Raw genomic sequence first — 15,670 nt, forward strand, 5'->3', positions numbered from 1 at the left:
TCTTTTTTTTTATCCCTAACTTCTTTTTCAGGTAATATTAGCAAGATAAACCGGCAAGGAAAAAAGGAGAGCGTGTTGATGCATATGTGAGTGCCTTTCTTTCTTTCCTTTATTCTTTGATAATTTCTATCAGCTATGGTCGTGAGACTCTACATATCGATATTACTTAGTCTTTACAATGTGGCAGCATATGAATTAGAAAAAGATGATGATAGTAATAATAGTAGCCCAAGTGCTGACGGTAGCGATGATGACACTGACGATACTGAAGATAATTCGGATGATGAGTGCACCTATCTTTCCGGGCAACACTGTGGCGAAGACGGTATTTGCAAATACTGTGCAATGTGTATCGACAGCTCCTGTATCAAGGGCAAAGATGAATGTAGCACGGGTGCTTTTTATCCATGGTATGGCTATTGTTTGTCAAGCGGCAATGATTCCAGTGGAGACTATTGCGCTACAAGCACACAATGCTACCAGTACCGTCAATCTTCTGTGACATTTGCATGGCACAATTTGACATGTAATCCGTTCAACTGTATGCTCGTCGGTCAGCCTATTATCCTATCTCAAAACACAACAATACAGCATGGACAGTCAAACATAACCCAGACGCAACCAGAGCCACAACAACCTCATCGACATCATCCTATCGCAACGACCACTTTGATTGCATTATGTACCTTTATTAGTTTTTGTCTTGCTGCCTTTAGTGTTGCCTGTTTCTTGAAGCAGCGTGTGAAAAAGATAAACAAAAATACGCCACCAAGCATTCCAAGTACTGCACCACCCTCGTTCTCACAGATCAGTAGACAGACATCAGCCAATGAATCGCTGCCTTCATACAAATCGTCTATACTGCCACCAAAGTATGAACAGGCGATCGTGACCCAAATTCGAAGCCCAGAGTCGTGTGAATCATCAGTTCATGATGAATATCAAGCACCGGCGTCTTCTTCTTCTACATGGATGCCAGTCTATTTCACTCGTCCTTCACATATATTTCGCAGTAATAACAATCATTCTACAAGCAATAACCACCAATAGTTTTGTTATTATGAAGAAGGACGATGTTTTAAAAGCTATTTTAAACTGGCATTCATGATGATTACTAATGTATATAAACACAATATATATATATATATAAATATAAAGCTATTCTTCTCACCAGTCTTAATCTGAAATATTTCAGTTTCCCTTATTTTTCATTGCTTTCCCCCCTCCCTCTCTTTCTTTTCAAACCCGACTATGACGCGCAGCCAATCTACAAGAAAGCATAAATTATTTAAAACATCTCCTTATCTAAGCCTGTGAATGATGCTTTTTAAAGAATCAAAGGAAAACATCAACATGACATATGCAGAAAGTAAGGGTTCTTTTATTACGTAATGAGTTCCTTTCTACTGCAGTTTGGTTACTGATGCTTTTTTTCATGCTTGATTTCTTCCAAGTAAAATGATTGGACAATGGTTGCCTAAGGGTAAAATGTACATATTAGGTCATATAAACATAAACAATTAAATAACTCACAGGCTTTTTGCTCCATCCTAAACGAGTGATTGTATTCTTTGCTGCATCTGTTCTAGACGTTGTCTCTCCTTCCTTTGTCACTGTCAGCTCGGGAAGTCGTCTGATCTCTTTGCCTTGATGAAATAAGATGAGTGTAGGCAGATCAAATGAGGCTGGATCCTTGCTCACTCCAAATTCCTCTGCCAAATCAGAGTATACATCAATATCGACCTTTGCAAACTTTAAATGTGGTACATCCTTATACTCTAATGAAAGCTTGGCAAAGACTGCTTCAAAATTTAAACAGGCCACTGACCAATTAGCATAGAGCATTACAATCCAATACTTGGTGTCATCGTCTGGATTGATCTCTGTAATCTTGGATGTGTTTGATTTCTTCAAAAGCACATTCTCTCGGAACGAACTCTCAGTCAAGTCGGCAACTTCACTAGGCCCTCTGTACCAAGGCTGTGGAAAAAGTGTAGAAAAGACTAGAACGTGTCAATACAAGTTTCTCGTTACTCTTATTATTTACCTATCCAGCCAACAATGTAAAAGAAAGATGTCCAAAATCCAATTCTCCAAAATAGACTACAGAGAGTAAAAAACTTTGTGTATAAAATGATAACACTCGATAACTCTTCTGCAGATATGGATATAATACATTTCCAAATAATCAAAAATGTGAGCAATAAGAATGCCTTGGCTTCAGTTTCCTAGGCAACGAATGAGGTTTACTCTCTCTCTTTTTTGAATTTATTCTTTACTTGTAGGTTAATAGATTGTGTCTTCCATAATTGAATTAGTCGAATGACAACATAACAACTTCCATATAGAAAATGAATAATATAATATGGGTGAAATAGTCTTTGCTTCAGTTCTTTAAAACTAGTCATTTAGTAATAAAATAATAAAAAGAAAAACCAAAAAAAGAAATGTACACAACAATTCAGAAATTATTTGCATACTAAACACTTTAGCTGGCTATCAATCTTTTCCTTTATTGTTTCCAGTTTGACAGCGAATAGTAATATAAAACAATCTTCATCTTTTTGAGACTCATATAATGTGATCAACACTTTATAAATAACACGTAACTAAGCAGCTGTTAAGTAATCTGAGCTTGACTTCTTTTCTTCTTTGGATCAAAAGTAAGGCCAACTATTTCCCTGCTAGCCCCAAGGTATGTTGTAGTATGTAACTAACTGTAACTTACAAAATATATCCAGTCGCGCTGAAGAAAATGTCAAATTTGTTTATTCATGTAAAAATAACCCCTCTCTCAATGTGTACAAAAAGAAACTGGTAGTCTACTTTTTGCTTTTCTAGTTTAAACATGCATCATAAAGACAGAGTATAAAGCTAGTCAGAAAAAGATTACATTGTCAAGTTTTGGTCAAATCTTCTTTGGAACAAACAATCATCTCTTTTTCACTGGTAAATATATCATACACTCATTAAGTTATACAGTTGTTTACTGCAGATCACGCTTAGAAGAAGATACGGAAGCTAACAAAGACATTGTTACTAATAAAAATAAAGGCTGTCTAGTTTCTAGTTTCAGTTTCTAGTCACCTGCATGCCCTTTGTACACAGTATTCGTACTTTAAATTCAGACAATGTTATTTTTTTTGGACGAATCAAAATTAATTTTTAGATGTTTGTTTACCTTTTTTGGATGAAATAAAAAAGGAAATTCAGATACAAAAGAACATTAGTTTTCAGACAATTACTCTTTTTACCTGTAAAACATTTAAGCCAGCGCCCCACCGGAATGGGATGAAGCAACCATATTGGAGGTGGCGAGTTGTCTTTTGAAGACATTAGGCCGACCTTGATCATTCCAGATAGTATGTGCAATGAGAAGTATGTTCTTGGAGGCCATTACATCGTGATTCCAAAAAATATTGCGTGTTGCACTTCAATACTTGATGGATCTTTTGACATCGTCATCTCTTCTACACTTCAGATTCTGTAGGTCTTGATTTAAGCAAGAGTTGAAGGTCTATAAAGATATTGTTTAGAATGTATGATCTATGATCATTGTTATACTAACCTTGGTGGTCTTATATTCATTGATATCGAGAAGTAACAATTCTCTAAGGCCCTCTCTTTGCTTTAATTGCCTATAAATTTTGTTGGAGACACCATGCCAAAGACCTTTAAACCTAACATGGTCTTTATTTTTCAGCCCGCCACCAAAGATAACCAAAGGCGTTTTTTGCAGTCGCCTTCTTCAAAACGGTTTTTGTTCTTCCTCCTACAAGATACGAATAATGCTTAGATTATACTAAAAAGAAAAAGAAAAAAGTATATACCTTTCAGATTGTAGGATAAGAAGCGGGTGTTCCTCTTGGGCAATCACAGATTTTCGAGCTTTTCTCCTTTTTTTATATTCCTCTTCGTATTTTTCTTCGTGATTTGTTATATTTTTTGCCACCATTCAATAATATATTCACGCTTTCTTGAATGGTCTTTTGGGACCCAACATAATTTAGCCGTTTTAGCTTTGCAGTCTCAAAATTGCAAAAGTTCAACAAGACGCCCATGTTGCAGTATATAAGCTATATATAGCATATATTATTGAATGGATGCTGTTTTCGGCGAAGGCATATTTGTTTCAATTCTTTCAATACCTAAGCTTTTTTTACGACCTTGTTGTAATTTCTGGCGTTTTACAGTTCCACCCATACCGTAGTACTCAGCAGAGGACAGGCGGCGCACATCAGTACCTCCGTGGTAAGAGACAAAGGCATCCTTTCTTCCTAGGCCCACAGTACATGAACGAAAATATCTATTTACCTTGTCGATCGTAAAATCACTTAGCTCTAGATACTTTGACATTCAGAATTAAGGTCGCTTGTGAAACTATCACTACAGAAGTCTGCCTTGGCTGGATTAGACACTCTGAAACTTTCAGGGATAGATATCTTAATAGACAAACTGGCATCATTTAAAATCTTTAAAAGCCTTTGTCTGAATAGTTTTTTACTACTGCCTGAAGTCATTTTACGCTTGTCCGAATTTAAAGTGCGAATAGTGTAAGCGCACAGATACATTGAGAACGAAAAAAAATTGTGGCGTTTGAATTGAGTTTAAAAGAAAAAGATTTTTTGGTGCAATAAAACCTTGACTGAACCAGGCAAACAATGAATCCTTCCCTCTTTTCCTTTTCAAACCCGGACTTATTTGGCCTTCAACAAATAACTCTGCACACCTTAACTTTTGTCAGAAACTAAACGATAGCCGTCCTACTTGAAAAAAATCAAAATGTCTAAAGTTCCTGCTAGTAAGTGAATAATAGATTCATTCTAATCCCCTTTTCTTACCCATTCATTTCTCAGTTTTGAATCCTACTGAAGAAGATCTTCAACTCTTGTTGGCTGCCAAGGCTCACATTGGTACTAAAAACCTTAATGCTCGTATGAAGCCTTATGTTTTCAAGCGTCGTTCTGATGGTACATTTATATATATAACTAAACAGAACAAAAAACTTATCATTATTTAAGGCGTTCATTTGATCAACCTTGGTAAGACTTGGGAAAAGATTATCTTTGCTGCCCGTGTTATCGCCACCATCGAGAACCCTGCAGATATTGTCGTTATCGCCGCTTCTTCTTATGGCCACCGTGCCGCTTTGAAGTTTGCCAAGTACATTGGTGCTGAAGCCATCGTTGGTCGTTTCACTCCTGGTACCTTCACTAACTACATCACCCGTTCCTTCCGTGAACCACGTTTGGTCATCTGTACTGACCCTCGTGCTGATTTCCAAGCTATCTTGGAAGCTTCCTATGTCAACATCCCTGTTATTTCTCTTGCTGATGCTGACGCTTCTCTTCAATACGTTGATGTTGCCATCCCTACCAACAACAAGGGTAAGCACGCCATCGGTTTGATTTACTGGCTCTTAGCTCGTTCCGTTCTCCGTCTTCGTGGTACTTTGGACTACAACACCCCTTGGGATGTTATGGTCGACATGTTCTTCTACCGCGATCCTGAGGAAATCGAAAAGGAAAACGAAGCTGCTGAATTGGCTGAAGAAATCAACCGCTTTGACTACGGTGCTACCACTGAAGATCAAGACTGGACTATTGAAGCTGAAGGCCCTTCCAGCTTTGCCGCCACTGCTGCTGATTGGAACACTGAAGCTCCTTCCGGTGAAGTTGGCGACTGGGCTGAGGATGTTTCTGCTGCTCCTGCCTCCTCTGGCTGGGATTAATTTTTTTGCCATGTTTAATTGGTTAATAAAATTCTCTGTCTCTTTCTCTTTTCTCGCCCTTGTTTTTTTTAAAAAAAAAAATTGAAATGCCCAAAGAACCTGTTGAGAAAAGAGCAAAGATCAACAAGAACCAACCTTTAGATCTTCCTCCTGTACCAAACAAACCACAACAATGTAAAAGCATGAAACTCTTGTTCGCATACACACACTAAGTGTCTCCTTCTAGGTCACTTTTTCGTGGCTCGAAAGAGAAGATACTGCAACCTACCTGCCAAAAAGTCACAAAAATACTGTGGAGAGCATTTGGGGCTAGATCCAGACAATCAGGCTTCTGATCTCAAGCGAGTGCCTTGTCCTTATGATAATTCACAGTAAGAAAGTATACAAAAAAAAAGAGAGAATAAGCCAACACGTTATTATGTAGCACCGTGTTTGAAAAAGATCTCAAGGTTCATATGGAAAAGAGATGCAATTCGCGTCCTAAGGGTTTACCTGTCTGTCACTCTCTTAATGTCAACTGTACCTTGGAACTTTCAAAAGAAGAGCTAGAGTTTCAGAAAAACATTTACTCACATCAAAAGATGTATATTCAGCCTTGGCTTGCTCGTGTTCAATTAAAGACACTGAGCCGCCAGGAACTAGACTCTATTATCCAGAAAGTTAGAACAGCCTATGAACAACATGTGGGATCAATCGAAACACAGATACTAAAGCATACTGTCTTTGAGCAAAAAAGGTAAATACGCAACCAAAGTCGCCCTTCAGGACATTCTTATTCTCGATCTCTTCAGGGCAGAAGTACAATGGACAAAGCATTTAGATCAGCAGTCTTCATTAATAGGACATATGGAACAGAACGGCCTACTTCAGGATAAAACAGCTATTTTTATTGAATTTGGTGCTGGTAAAGGAGAATTGTCAGGATGGGTCAAGAAGGCAGTGAACGAAGTGAATGGAGAAGCAAGTTATGTTTTGATTGATCGAAAGAACGTTCGAAATAAGGTGGATCCTAGCTTAATTGGACATACTCAGCAAAAATCAACGGTACAGCGCGTGCTTATTGATATAAAGGACTTAGTGCTGTCCAAGGTAGAATGCATTGAAAGCAATGATAAAAAGGTGGTTGCTTTTTCCAAACACCTCTGTGGGTGTGCTACTGATATGACCCTCAAGTGCTTGATGAACTATGTCGAACACGAACGAACACTGGGCCGTGGGTAAGTTAAAAAAAAAAAAGGGGGGCGTCGTTCACATTATAACAATTCTTTGCAGTAACCCACTATCGGGTATTGTCATTGCTGTCTGTTGCCATCAACTATGCCGTTATGAGATGTACCCAAACACAGAGTACCTTGAATCCATCCAGATTGATAAAACTGAATTTGCAAGATTATGTAAAATGAGTAGCTGGGGCATCTGTGGTGAAAGAAATCAACAGCAGTTAAAGAAAGAAATAGAAAAGGAAGATAATGATGAAGAAAACCACGGTGATTTAGAAGAGGAAGAGGATGCTGATCAAACAGCGTAAGGAATAAACGCATTCCCACACAGATTTGAAACTGACTCTGGCAACAGAAATCACTTTTCAGGTTTAGATCATTCACAACGAGAGAAGATAGGATACCAATGTAAAAGAGTGTTGGATGCAGGAAGAATCAAATATTTAGAAAAGTATGGGTTTGACGCCAAGTTAGTTTACTATTGCGACCCTTCAACCAGTTTAGAAAATTGTGCATTGATTGCTACACCAAAGAAATAAAAATGAGGGCAAGGGTAAATTTATGGGATTGCATGAATTTACTTGTTTTTTCCCAAAGGACAGTGCAGTTTTGTTTCTCTTGGTACCTTTGGAAACATTAAAAGCAATATGAATAGCTACTAAAGTAACAATAACCATAGTAATAGCAACTCTATAGTAAAGTATTTTAATTGAAGAATACTTTGTTTTCATTAAGTAAAGCAAAAAAGAAAAAGAAGAGAAAATACATTTACATCCCTTTTCCTTCTTCTGAATAGATGACAGTAAACACACATGAATAGATTTCCCTAAAGATATGCTAGATGGTTCCATACAGTCAAAAAGTCATACGTTTTAATCTAATTACTGGTTGCATAAATTTTCCCATCCCTTTCCTTAAATCATGAGACGTCAAAAAAAAAAGTATAAATACAACGCTTATTTTAGGCTTTTTTTCTTATTTCTTTAATCTAACCACCAAGATGCCTATGGTCAAAAATCTGGAGAACGTTCATCATGAATTAATTGAAATCGCAAGGGAGTCTAATAGACTTGCTTGTAGAAGCTATACCGCTGATGATGTTGAGAAACTTCAAGACAGACTTCGTGCCATTGATTCACAATACAATCAAGGTGCCTTTGATGCTGGTCATTATGAAGAAGACGGTCTTGCTCAAGTTTCAGATGAGCTTGAAAGAGTTCATCGTAGACTCCACCGTATGCTATCTCGTATCGAGTAATGCATGTTACCCTCGCATTTTACTTTTTTCTTTTACTATTTTCATTGCATTCATCAACTTTTTTAAATAAAAAAATTCGGTTTTTTCGTAAACTTTAATTATCAACTTTAAAGAAGCATTGCTATTAAAAAAAGAAAGACATCTACCATTTACGTCTTGTATTAGCGTTCTCTTGTGACCTGTTTGAATACATGTCAGATTCATCCACACGCATGTCCTCTAACCAGCTGGGAACTTCCTGATTTGCACCTTCGAGTAACTTGATCAAATGACCTGCAAGGAAACGGTTTTGGCGTGTAAAAAAAGACGTGGCATGTCCTGTGTTCCCAGCACGCCCTGTACGACCGATACGATGAACGTAATCATCAATGTTATTTGGTAAGTCAAAGGATATTACATGCATCACATTAGGAATATCCAGACCTCGAGCAGCAACAGCCGTTGCAACCATGATGGGTGTTCTTCCAGTCCTAAAGGACTCTAATGCCGCCTCACGTTCACTTTGAACACGATCGCCGTGAATAACCGTGGCTGCATACTGGTTATCTAAAAGGAACTCGTAGACGGTATCAGCCATGCGCTTCGTTTCAGTAAAGACCAGGGTCAATTCTGTCTTATTTCTGTTGTGCTCTTTCAATACTTGCAGCAGTCGAGACCGTTTTTCTTCGTCTGTTAAGAGCACGACTGTTTGTGTAATATTTTCTGTAGTTGCTCCCACGACACCTACCTTTAGGAATACACTGTCCTTTAGAAAATCGCGTGCCATTACCTGTATATTTTCAGGGAATGTTGCAGAAAAGAGCAGGGTTTGTCGTTTACCAGGAGGTGGCATATCTTCTCTTTCAACAATACGACGGATTTGTGGCTCGAAACCCATATCAAGCATACGATCGGCTTCATCCAACACCAGATATTGAATATTTTGAAATGAAAGGCGACGACGTTCTAGGATGTCAGCCAATCGTCCAGGTGTAGCAACCAACAGATGACACCCTCTGTCAATTAAACGAAGCTGCTGCTGAATATCGGCGCCGCCATAGGCCACACAAGGACGTACGTAGGATCTGTAGCAGAACTTTTTGGCTTCAGTATATATTTGACTAGCCAGTTCTCTTGTAGGAGCTAAAATAAGTGCTTGTGGATATGCTTTTCTATAACTTCGATAGCCTTGTTTCACTTCTGAATTATCTGGTTCAGAAAGAGGACCGTGTAGAAACATGGAAGACAGGATAGGGAAGAGAAAGCCGGCAGTTTTTCCAGAACCTGTTTGAGCAGAGGCCATGAGATCACGGCCAGCAGCGACAATAGGAATGGAATGCTTTTGCACAGGTGTAGGCACGGTATAGCGAGCCAAGCGGATGTTATCAATCAGGAGCTTATCAAGTGGAGGATGTGTAAACTGTGAAATCCAGCAAGGCTAGTTTGAGAAGAATGAAATAGTGCATTTGTTAGTTACCTCAATGATTCCTTCAGGAACATTAGAACCAGTGGTTTCAACAGGAATATCGTCATACTTTTCGAAATTGATTCCGGTGTGCTGAACTTGGTTATCATCTACTGTGCCAAATAGCTTACGTTCTACTTCTTCGTCTTTATCACCAAGCTCATGGACACCATCTTTCCAAATACCCTTGCCAGGCTGTTTTACGTCCTTGGGCCTCTTATTGGACTCAGCCCAGCCCATGCTTTCTAAGGTCATTCCTCCCCAGCCATCAGAGGATGATGTAGGCTTTTCTTCCCAAGATATCTTCTCTTCAGTAGCTTGTTTTGGCTCGGTTTTGTTCCAGGAGGCTGTAATTTCAGTCAGCTTTTGACTCCAAGAATTGCTTGATGAAGTGGCAGCTGTATTAACTGGATTTACGGATGATTTATTGCCGTTCCAGTCTTGGCTAGAGCCGCTCTGAGTGTTCCAATTTTGACTAGCATTGCTCTGAGTGTTCCAGCTTTGACTAGAAAAGTTACTCCATGCTTCACTGCCTCCACTTTGATTTTCCTGTTGTCTTTGCTGTCCCCAGGTGTTCTGCTGCCGCCAATCATTTCTCTGACTACGGCTCTGCTCTTGTTTCCATTGCGGCGCTTGCTGCTGTTGATAGCCACCTCTTTGATCCCTACTACGATAGCTTTGTTCACATCCGCCTCTACCTCGAGATCTTCCTCGGCTGTCATTCGATGAATATTGACCACCGCGTCCTCTAGTAGAATGACTTTGCTGGTAAGTACCTCGTTGCCAGTTGTTTTGTGTTCTGTTTGAAAAATACACATATAATTTATATTAGTCAAGTATTACGCTAATGATTCAATATTACCTTTGACTAGCCACATTGCTCCATTTATTAGTGTCACCATTCACGGTGAGATTATCTAATGACAAGCATCGCATTCATCGCCACAATTTTTAATTACAAAATTCAAATTACCAAATTGTTTTTCTAGTTGACTTGAATCCCAATTACTCATGTTAAGAAAAAAGAAATAAAAGGTTTTTAGTCTAGTTTGAACTTTAAACAGATGTCCCGAGCATTTTATCAGAAAATTAAAGGTAAAACTTTGTAATAAACAAAGTATGCCTTTACTTTATTGATATAAAGAAACCTGATACACTTTAATACCTATGTATACAAGCATACATGTGCAAAGATTATGTGGAAACGACTATATATATCAGTCGATATAGATTTGCTTGTAAGAACCAAACATTATACTCAAGAGTATATATATATATATATATATATCAACAAGATATTCACTATTAGATTATTACGAGATATGTATACAAAGCCTGGGAATTACTGATTTGATAATTTTGCTCCGCAGAGATTTTGATCATTTCTTTCTCTCTTTTTCTTCGCTACTTTCCCTTATGGAACAGACAAAGATCGTTGTTATTGGCGCTGGTGTCATTGGACTTACCACTGCCCTTACTTTAAAAAAAAGAGGATGGAAAAACGTAAAAATCATTGCTAAATATACACCTGGTGACATGGCTATTGAATACACTTCTCCATATGCAGGTAAGTCCTTAGACAAACGCAAACAGTTGTACAAACAATGAATATCAAGGTGCGCACTGGAGGACAATGGCACCCAATGACAATCCGCTGCTACAAAGTAAATAAACGATTACCTTATATTATATGGCAATTATTTAACAAAATTATAAGAACTGGATGCAGTTAGCTATCGAGAATTTCTTAGAATTGCTGAACAAGAAAGCAAATCTAATACAGGAATCATGGTTGTACCAAGCTATGACTATTATCAGGATATCAATCCTGAATTCACTAACCCATGGTTCAAGGATTTGGTTAAAAATGTAAGGCTCTATCTCTCTTATCTTCTCCTTTAATCATCGTTGACCTTTCTAGTTTAAATTTTTAAGAGAGAAAGACGAGCTACCAGAAAATGCAAAGATAGGACATACTTATACAACAGGTAACAAACAATTTTGTAATACTTGTGTGTATCAACATTCATGCTGTGCTACTCTAGTTCTTGTCAATTCACCTATATATCTGAAATGGCTAGAAAACAATTTTAAAGGACTAGGTGGCGTTATTGAAAAAAGAGCTATTAATGATTTACGAGAAGTCCTTCATCAAGATGTAGATGTAGTAATCAACTGTACCGGTTTAGGGTCTAAATATATAGCTGGTATCCAAGATAAGGCGCTTTATCCAACTCGTGGACAAACGATCGTAGCCAGAGCACCTCACATCAAAAGAACACTCACGTATATTGGTATATGCTCACACGTCATCATAAATCTCCACTTTTAATACTTACTTACTTTATCGATAGGATCACATGGCATTACGTATATTATTCCACGATCAGATGGAACTGTTGTTTTAGGTGGCACTGCTAATAAGAATGACTTCAACCCATTTTCTGATACAGACACGAACCAAGACATACTAGAAAGAACCAAAAGGCTATGTCCTGAACTATCTACAGCTGGTGATTTAGAAATTGTAAGATATAGCGTTGGCCTAAGGCCAACAAGAGAGGGAGGACCACGATTTGAAAATGAAATTTATAGTAAGCATCTGACAATACATATTTTGTTTAATCTACTCACTGTCACATTTAGGAACAGAGAGCGGACGCAAGGTGCTTGTCACCCATGCATACGGACATGGAGGGTTTGGCTATCAATCAAGCTGGGGATCTGCTGAGCATACAGTTGAAATGATGGAAAGAGGGCTGTCCAAGATACACAATGCCAAACTTTAGACTAATTTGATGAAGAAGGGGAGAAAAAGTTTTTATTCTAAAATCTATGAATTTGTCTAAACGAGTTTTTTACGATCTAAAATGTTATCTGTAGTTTTGTTATATTGACAAAAGTAAACAAAGCAACGTCTTTGCATACATCTGTATTAGAAAAAGTAAGTAATCAAGAAAGCTGCAGCAAGCAAGGTGCTGAAGAGAGAAGCCTTGTTCATATCTGCCATATTTTCCATAAATTCAATCTGCTGATTACTTTCTTCTCCGCCAATTGTTGCCAAGGGCTCTGTTGCTACAAGCTGCTGTCCTTGATGATAATTAGGCTGCTTGTATGAAAACTTGTCATAAGTGTATTCACGTCCATCTGCATCTATAAAATAAAAACAGTATTAATAAAAGTTCATTCGTGCTTCTTGATTATATATTACTTTTTTTATAAGGCTTTGGATCATTCAAGCATCCATCCAATCTGACCATCGTATAACCTCCTTGTTCAATTGTGGAAACTATATCTCCGATTGCCTCCACAGAGTTGGAAAGAGGTCCATCATAATGAATAGATATGAAAGAACCTTTAGAGCCATATTTCTCCTTAAATTCTTCAAAAGTCTTTGTGTATACACCTTTAACGAATTCCGAACCAGATTCGACACCTTGCACATAGTCTTGACTATCCAAGTTGTACCCAACTGTTACAAATCCCAGGTTTTCCAACATTTTCTCGGTACGAACATCTCTTACTTTTGTATAGTGAAGTCGGACATATTTAGGAGCTACACCGATGATGTTCTGGATGGTCTGGGCATTTTTAATAATATCATGTCGAAGCTCTGCATCTGTCAATGCCTCGGAGTTATCGTTCTTGACGCGGTAAGTCATTCCAATGAAATGGCCAGCTTTGTACAAGTTTTCAGTAACACTTGCGTATTGTGGAAGAGTTAACCTAAGGGAAAAGTCAACCTTGTGCTTTCGGAAATATATGCTTGACATTCTTACCAAGTAGCATTAATAAAAAAGCTTGCTCTTGCATCAACGCTGCTCAACTGACGAGCTATCTTTCCCGTCACATCACTTGGACCTTCACTCTATGAATGCGGAAATCAATGAATATTGCATAAATTCCCGAAAAAAAAAAAAGAAACTTACATAAGTCAATGCAATCTGTCCATCGGTTTTACAGGAAATCGTTTGACCAGAAAAAGATTTAGATATGCTACCAGAAGCACTAGCAGAAGCGGTAGCACTCTTAGTTACAGGAGCGATAGTGGAATAACCAACTTTTAAAACATTTGATTAGCAACGCTTTTTTTTCAGTTAGTTTTGAACTCTACCTTTTGGAGTAAGAGGAACTTTAGTCTTGGCATCATCAGCAGGAGACTTTTCTTGAGGCTCCTTACGGTTATCATTACCATAGTAGTCGTTGGGATCATCAACATCATCGTATAAATCATCGTTACCATACCCATCATAGGGGTCGAAATCACTCTGATCTTCAACTGGATCATATTCATCATAGGGCATTTCGTCTATTGGACCGTAGTATTCATCTTGAGGGTCATAAGGGAAAGCTGTCTTGTATACATCATTATTTCTAGCATAGTCCTCATGGATGAGTGAAGTTAAATCCGTTGGTTTTGCTCCACCTTCGGGAATTGTAACAGTAAAGTGCCTAGTCATTGCAAAAGTCAACGTCGCTGCATCTTGATCAGCGTTATATTGTGCCAGTGTATGAGCGGCAAAAAAAGGGATAACTGTGAGGGTAGCTAGAGGGATAAAGATGTGAATGAACGCTTGATTACCAAAGGCAACTTATTTACCTATTATTCGGGAACGCTTCATCGAAATAAAAGATAAAATGAAAGGTAAACAAAAAATGACAGAAAAAAAAAAAGAACAAAATGGCCAAAGCTATTGTCTCTTTAAATACTTTTTAGGGATGCATTCTTTGAATAATAAAAAAATACGAGCTCAAGTCAAAATCAAAGTAGAAAAAAACCATGCAGATCAAATTCTAATTACCTTCGCCTCGATTTTTTTTCTGTAGAGTTCTTGTAATTCTTCCTTGTGATTAAGCTTTATCATAACAATAGCTATATTTTTTCTTAAAAACGGATAGATATAAAACAGCTCTAGTGGTTACAGATAACGCTTCTGGTTAACAAAAAAAAGTATATTATTATTTTTATTAAAATGAGCATTATCCAGAAAGATGGCTGTTTTTTTTTTTTTTTTTTTTTTTTTTTTTTTTTTTTTTTTCTTTCTTTCTTTCTCACTCTAGTGATTGTATTGCTTCTATTCAAGTTTTTAAGGCAAAAGTTTATTTTTCAGTATCAACTTTACAAAGTAGAAATAAAGGCAATGATCTACATTTGGTCTGCTACTATATAAAGAGCATACCAACAAGATTATTCAAGATACAAACAGATAATATTAGTTTGTATCATCAAGTAATCTTCTACCTTCTTTCTAGAATAATACTAGATATAGCATTTACATAAGCTTTGAAGAAGTAGCACGTATAATGTACAGTCGCAATGACATTTCTCATCAAGTTTTAATGAATTAACTGAATCTATATGTAAAATATGCCTCTTACAGAGGGTATTGTCAACCATTATATAATAACATTTAATAGGACTGTGTGTATAATGTATTTGGAAGGGGCAAGTTAAAAGCGAATGTAGAATATCTTTTAAATGGTAAGATACATGATGTATAAGGTCATTGCGAATAATAAAGAATTATATAGAGTCAAGAACTTTTATTGTATATATCACAAGAGTGTAAGAAAATAAGAGGAATGATAGAAATATTAGAAAGATGTAAAGGAGTACATTACATTCTTTTTTGTTGACAGCCTATTTGTAAGCTCAAGCTTACCAAAGCGGCGCAGATAGATTAATCGACTTTAGTCAAATTGTCAAATTGAATTTACACGACGTTGTAAATTTTGGTTTTGTGTACAGTTTGGCTTAAAGCTTGGGTTAGTTTATTTAATTGAAAAAGTGTTGGCTGTACATGTTGGTAGTATGTCGCTATTTGATTACCAGATCTTCTTGTAAGAACGGATAAGATTGTAAGATAATAGCTTCTTGTGATAAACCTGTAGGGATACAGCAACATTCTAACTGTTTCAAGGGACTTGTATTTACTTGAGATGGTAGTATCAGAGGCTTGATTTAGGCACAGAATAAGGTTTATTGATAAAAATATAAATATAAATATAAAATAAAG

The 15,670-nt window shown here is 37.3% G+C and overlaps 9 protein-coding genes across 9 annotated transcripts; 5 read left to right on the forward strand and 4 right to left on the reverse strand.

Annotated features, from left to right (window-relative positions):
* The first annotated feature begins 7 nt into the window (after positions 1-7).
* RHIMIDRAFT_31560 (uncharacterized protein) lies at positions 8-1,068 on the forward strand. Its single transcript, XM_023615010.1, has one exon. The coding sequence runs from the start codon at positions 136-138 to the stop codon at positions 1,048-1,050; it is 915 nt and encodes a 304-aa protein (XP_023464269.1). The 5' UTR covers positions 8-135; the 3' UTR covers positions 1,051-1,068.
* Positions 1,069-1,091: 23 nt separating this feature from the next.
* RHIMIDRAFT_259213 (uncharacterized protein) lies at positions 1,092-2,453 on the reverse strand. The gene is made up of 5 exons (XM_023611386.1): positions 2,280-2,453; positions 2,048-2,228; positions 1,534-2,003; positions 1,172-1,477; positions 1,092-1,114 (listed from the first exon to the last, which is right to left on the reverse strand). The coding sequence occupies exons 1-4, from the start codon at positions 2,406-2,408 to the stop codon at positions 1,418-1,420; spliced, it is 840 nt and encodes a 279-aa protein (XP_023464270.1). The 5' UTR covers positions 2,409-2,453; the 3' UTR covers positions 1,092-1,114; positions 1,172-1,417.
* Positions 2,454-4,092: 1,639 nt separating this feature from the next.
* On the reverse strand, positions 4,093-4,520 carry RHIMIDRAFT_239391 (uncharacterized protein; the record flags this gene model as incomplete). The annotated part of the gene is made up of 2 exons (XM_023609165.1): positions 4,093-4,277; positions 4,349-4,520. 2 exons carry the CDS (start codon positions 4,518-4,520, stop codon positions 4,093-4,095), a joined length of 357 nt encoding a protein of 118 aa, XP_023464271.1.
* A 117-nt stretch (positions 4,521-4,637) lies between these two features.
* Positions 4,638-5,542, forward strand: RHIMIDRAFT_259214 (40S ribosomal protein S0; the record flags this gene model as incomplete). Its single annotated transcript, XM_023611387.1, has 3 exons — positions 4,638-4,801; positions 4,857-4,970; positions 5,022-5,542. Coding segments are annotated over exons 1-3 (654 nt in total), but the record flags the coding sequence as incomplete, so codon positions are not given.
* RHIMIDRAFT_31619 (DUF715-domain-containing protein) lies at positions 5,424-7,711 on the forward strand. The gene is made up of 6 exons (XM_023615045.1): positions 5,424-5,905; positions 5,958-6,102; positions 6,156-6,467; positions 6,523-6,948; positions 7,004-7,255; positions 7,307-7,711. The coding sequence occupies exons 1-6, from the start codon at positions 5,818-5,820 to the stop codon at positions 7,488-7,490; spliced, it is 1,407 nt and encodes a 468-aa protein (XP_023464273.1). The 5' UTR covers positions 5,424-5,817; the 3' UTR covers positions 7,491-7,711.
* A 183-nt stretch (positions 7,712-7,894) lies between these two features.
* RHIMIDRAFT_31630 (uncharacterized protein) lies at positions 7,895-8,280 on the forward strand. Its single transcript, XM_023615049.1, has one exon. It carries the CDS (start codon positions 7,952-7,954, stop codon positions 8,207-8,209), a length of 258 nt encoding a protein of 85 aa, XP_023464274.1. The 5' UTR covers positions 7,895-7,951; the 3' UTR covers positions 8,210-8,280.
* Positions 8,281-8,351: 71 nt separating this feature from the next.
* On the reverse strand, positions 8,352-9,893 carry RHIMIDRAFT_205206 (DEAD-domain-containing protein; the record flags this gene model as incomplete). Its single annotated transcript, XM_023606811.1, has 2 exons — positions 8,352-9,608; positions 9,666-9,893. 2 exons carry the CDS (start codon positions 9,891-9,893, stop codon positions 8,352-8,354), a joined length of 1,485 nt encoding a protein of 494 aa, XP_023464275.1.
* Positions 9,894-10,975: 1,082 nt separating this feature from the next.
* Positions 10,976-12,864, forward strand: RHIMIDRAFT_259218 (nucleotide-binding domain-containing protein). Its single transcript, XM_023611388.1, has 7 exons — positions 10,976-11,220; positions 11,270-11,317; positions 11,371-11,522; positions 11,575-11,641; positions 11,699-11,947; positions 12,008-12,247; positions 12,300-12,864. The coding sequence occupies exons 1-7, from the start codon at positions 11,070-11,072 to the stop codon at positions 12,440-12,442; spliced, it is 1,050 nt and encodes a 349-aa protein (XP_023464276.1). The 5' UTR covers positions 10,976-11,069; the 3' UTR covers positions 12,443-12,864.
* On the reverse strand, positions 12,589-14,113 carry RHIMIDRAFT_245083 (glycoside hydrolase/deacetylase; the record flags this gene model as incomplete). Its single annotated transcript, XM_023610147.1, has 5 exons — positions 12,589-12,806; positions 12,865-13,379; positions 13,433-13,521; positions 13,583-13,713; positions 13,768-14,113. 5 exons carry the CDS (start codon positions 14,111-14,113, stop codon positions 12,589-12,591), a joined length of 1,299 nt encoding a protein of 432 aa, XP_023464277.1.
* Positions 14,114-15,670: the final 1,557 nt, after the last annotated feature.

The sequence above is a fragment of the Rhizopus microsporus genome (genome assembly GCF_002708625.1).
Source record: "Rhizopus microsporus ATCC 52813 unplaced genomic scaffold scaffold_13, whole genome shotgun sequence".
Lineage (NCBI taxonomy): Eukaryota > Fungi > Mucoromycota > Mucoromycetes > Mucorales > Rhizopodaceae > Rhizopus > Rhizopus microsporus.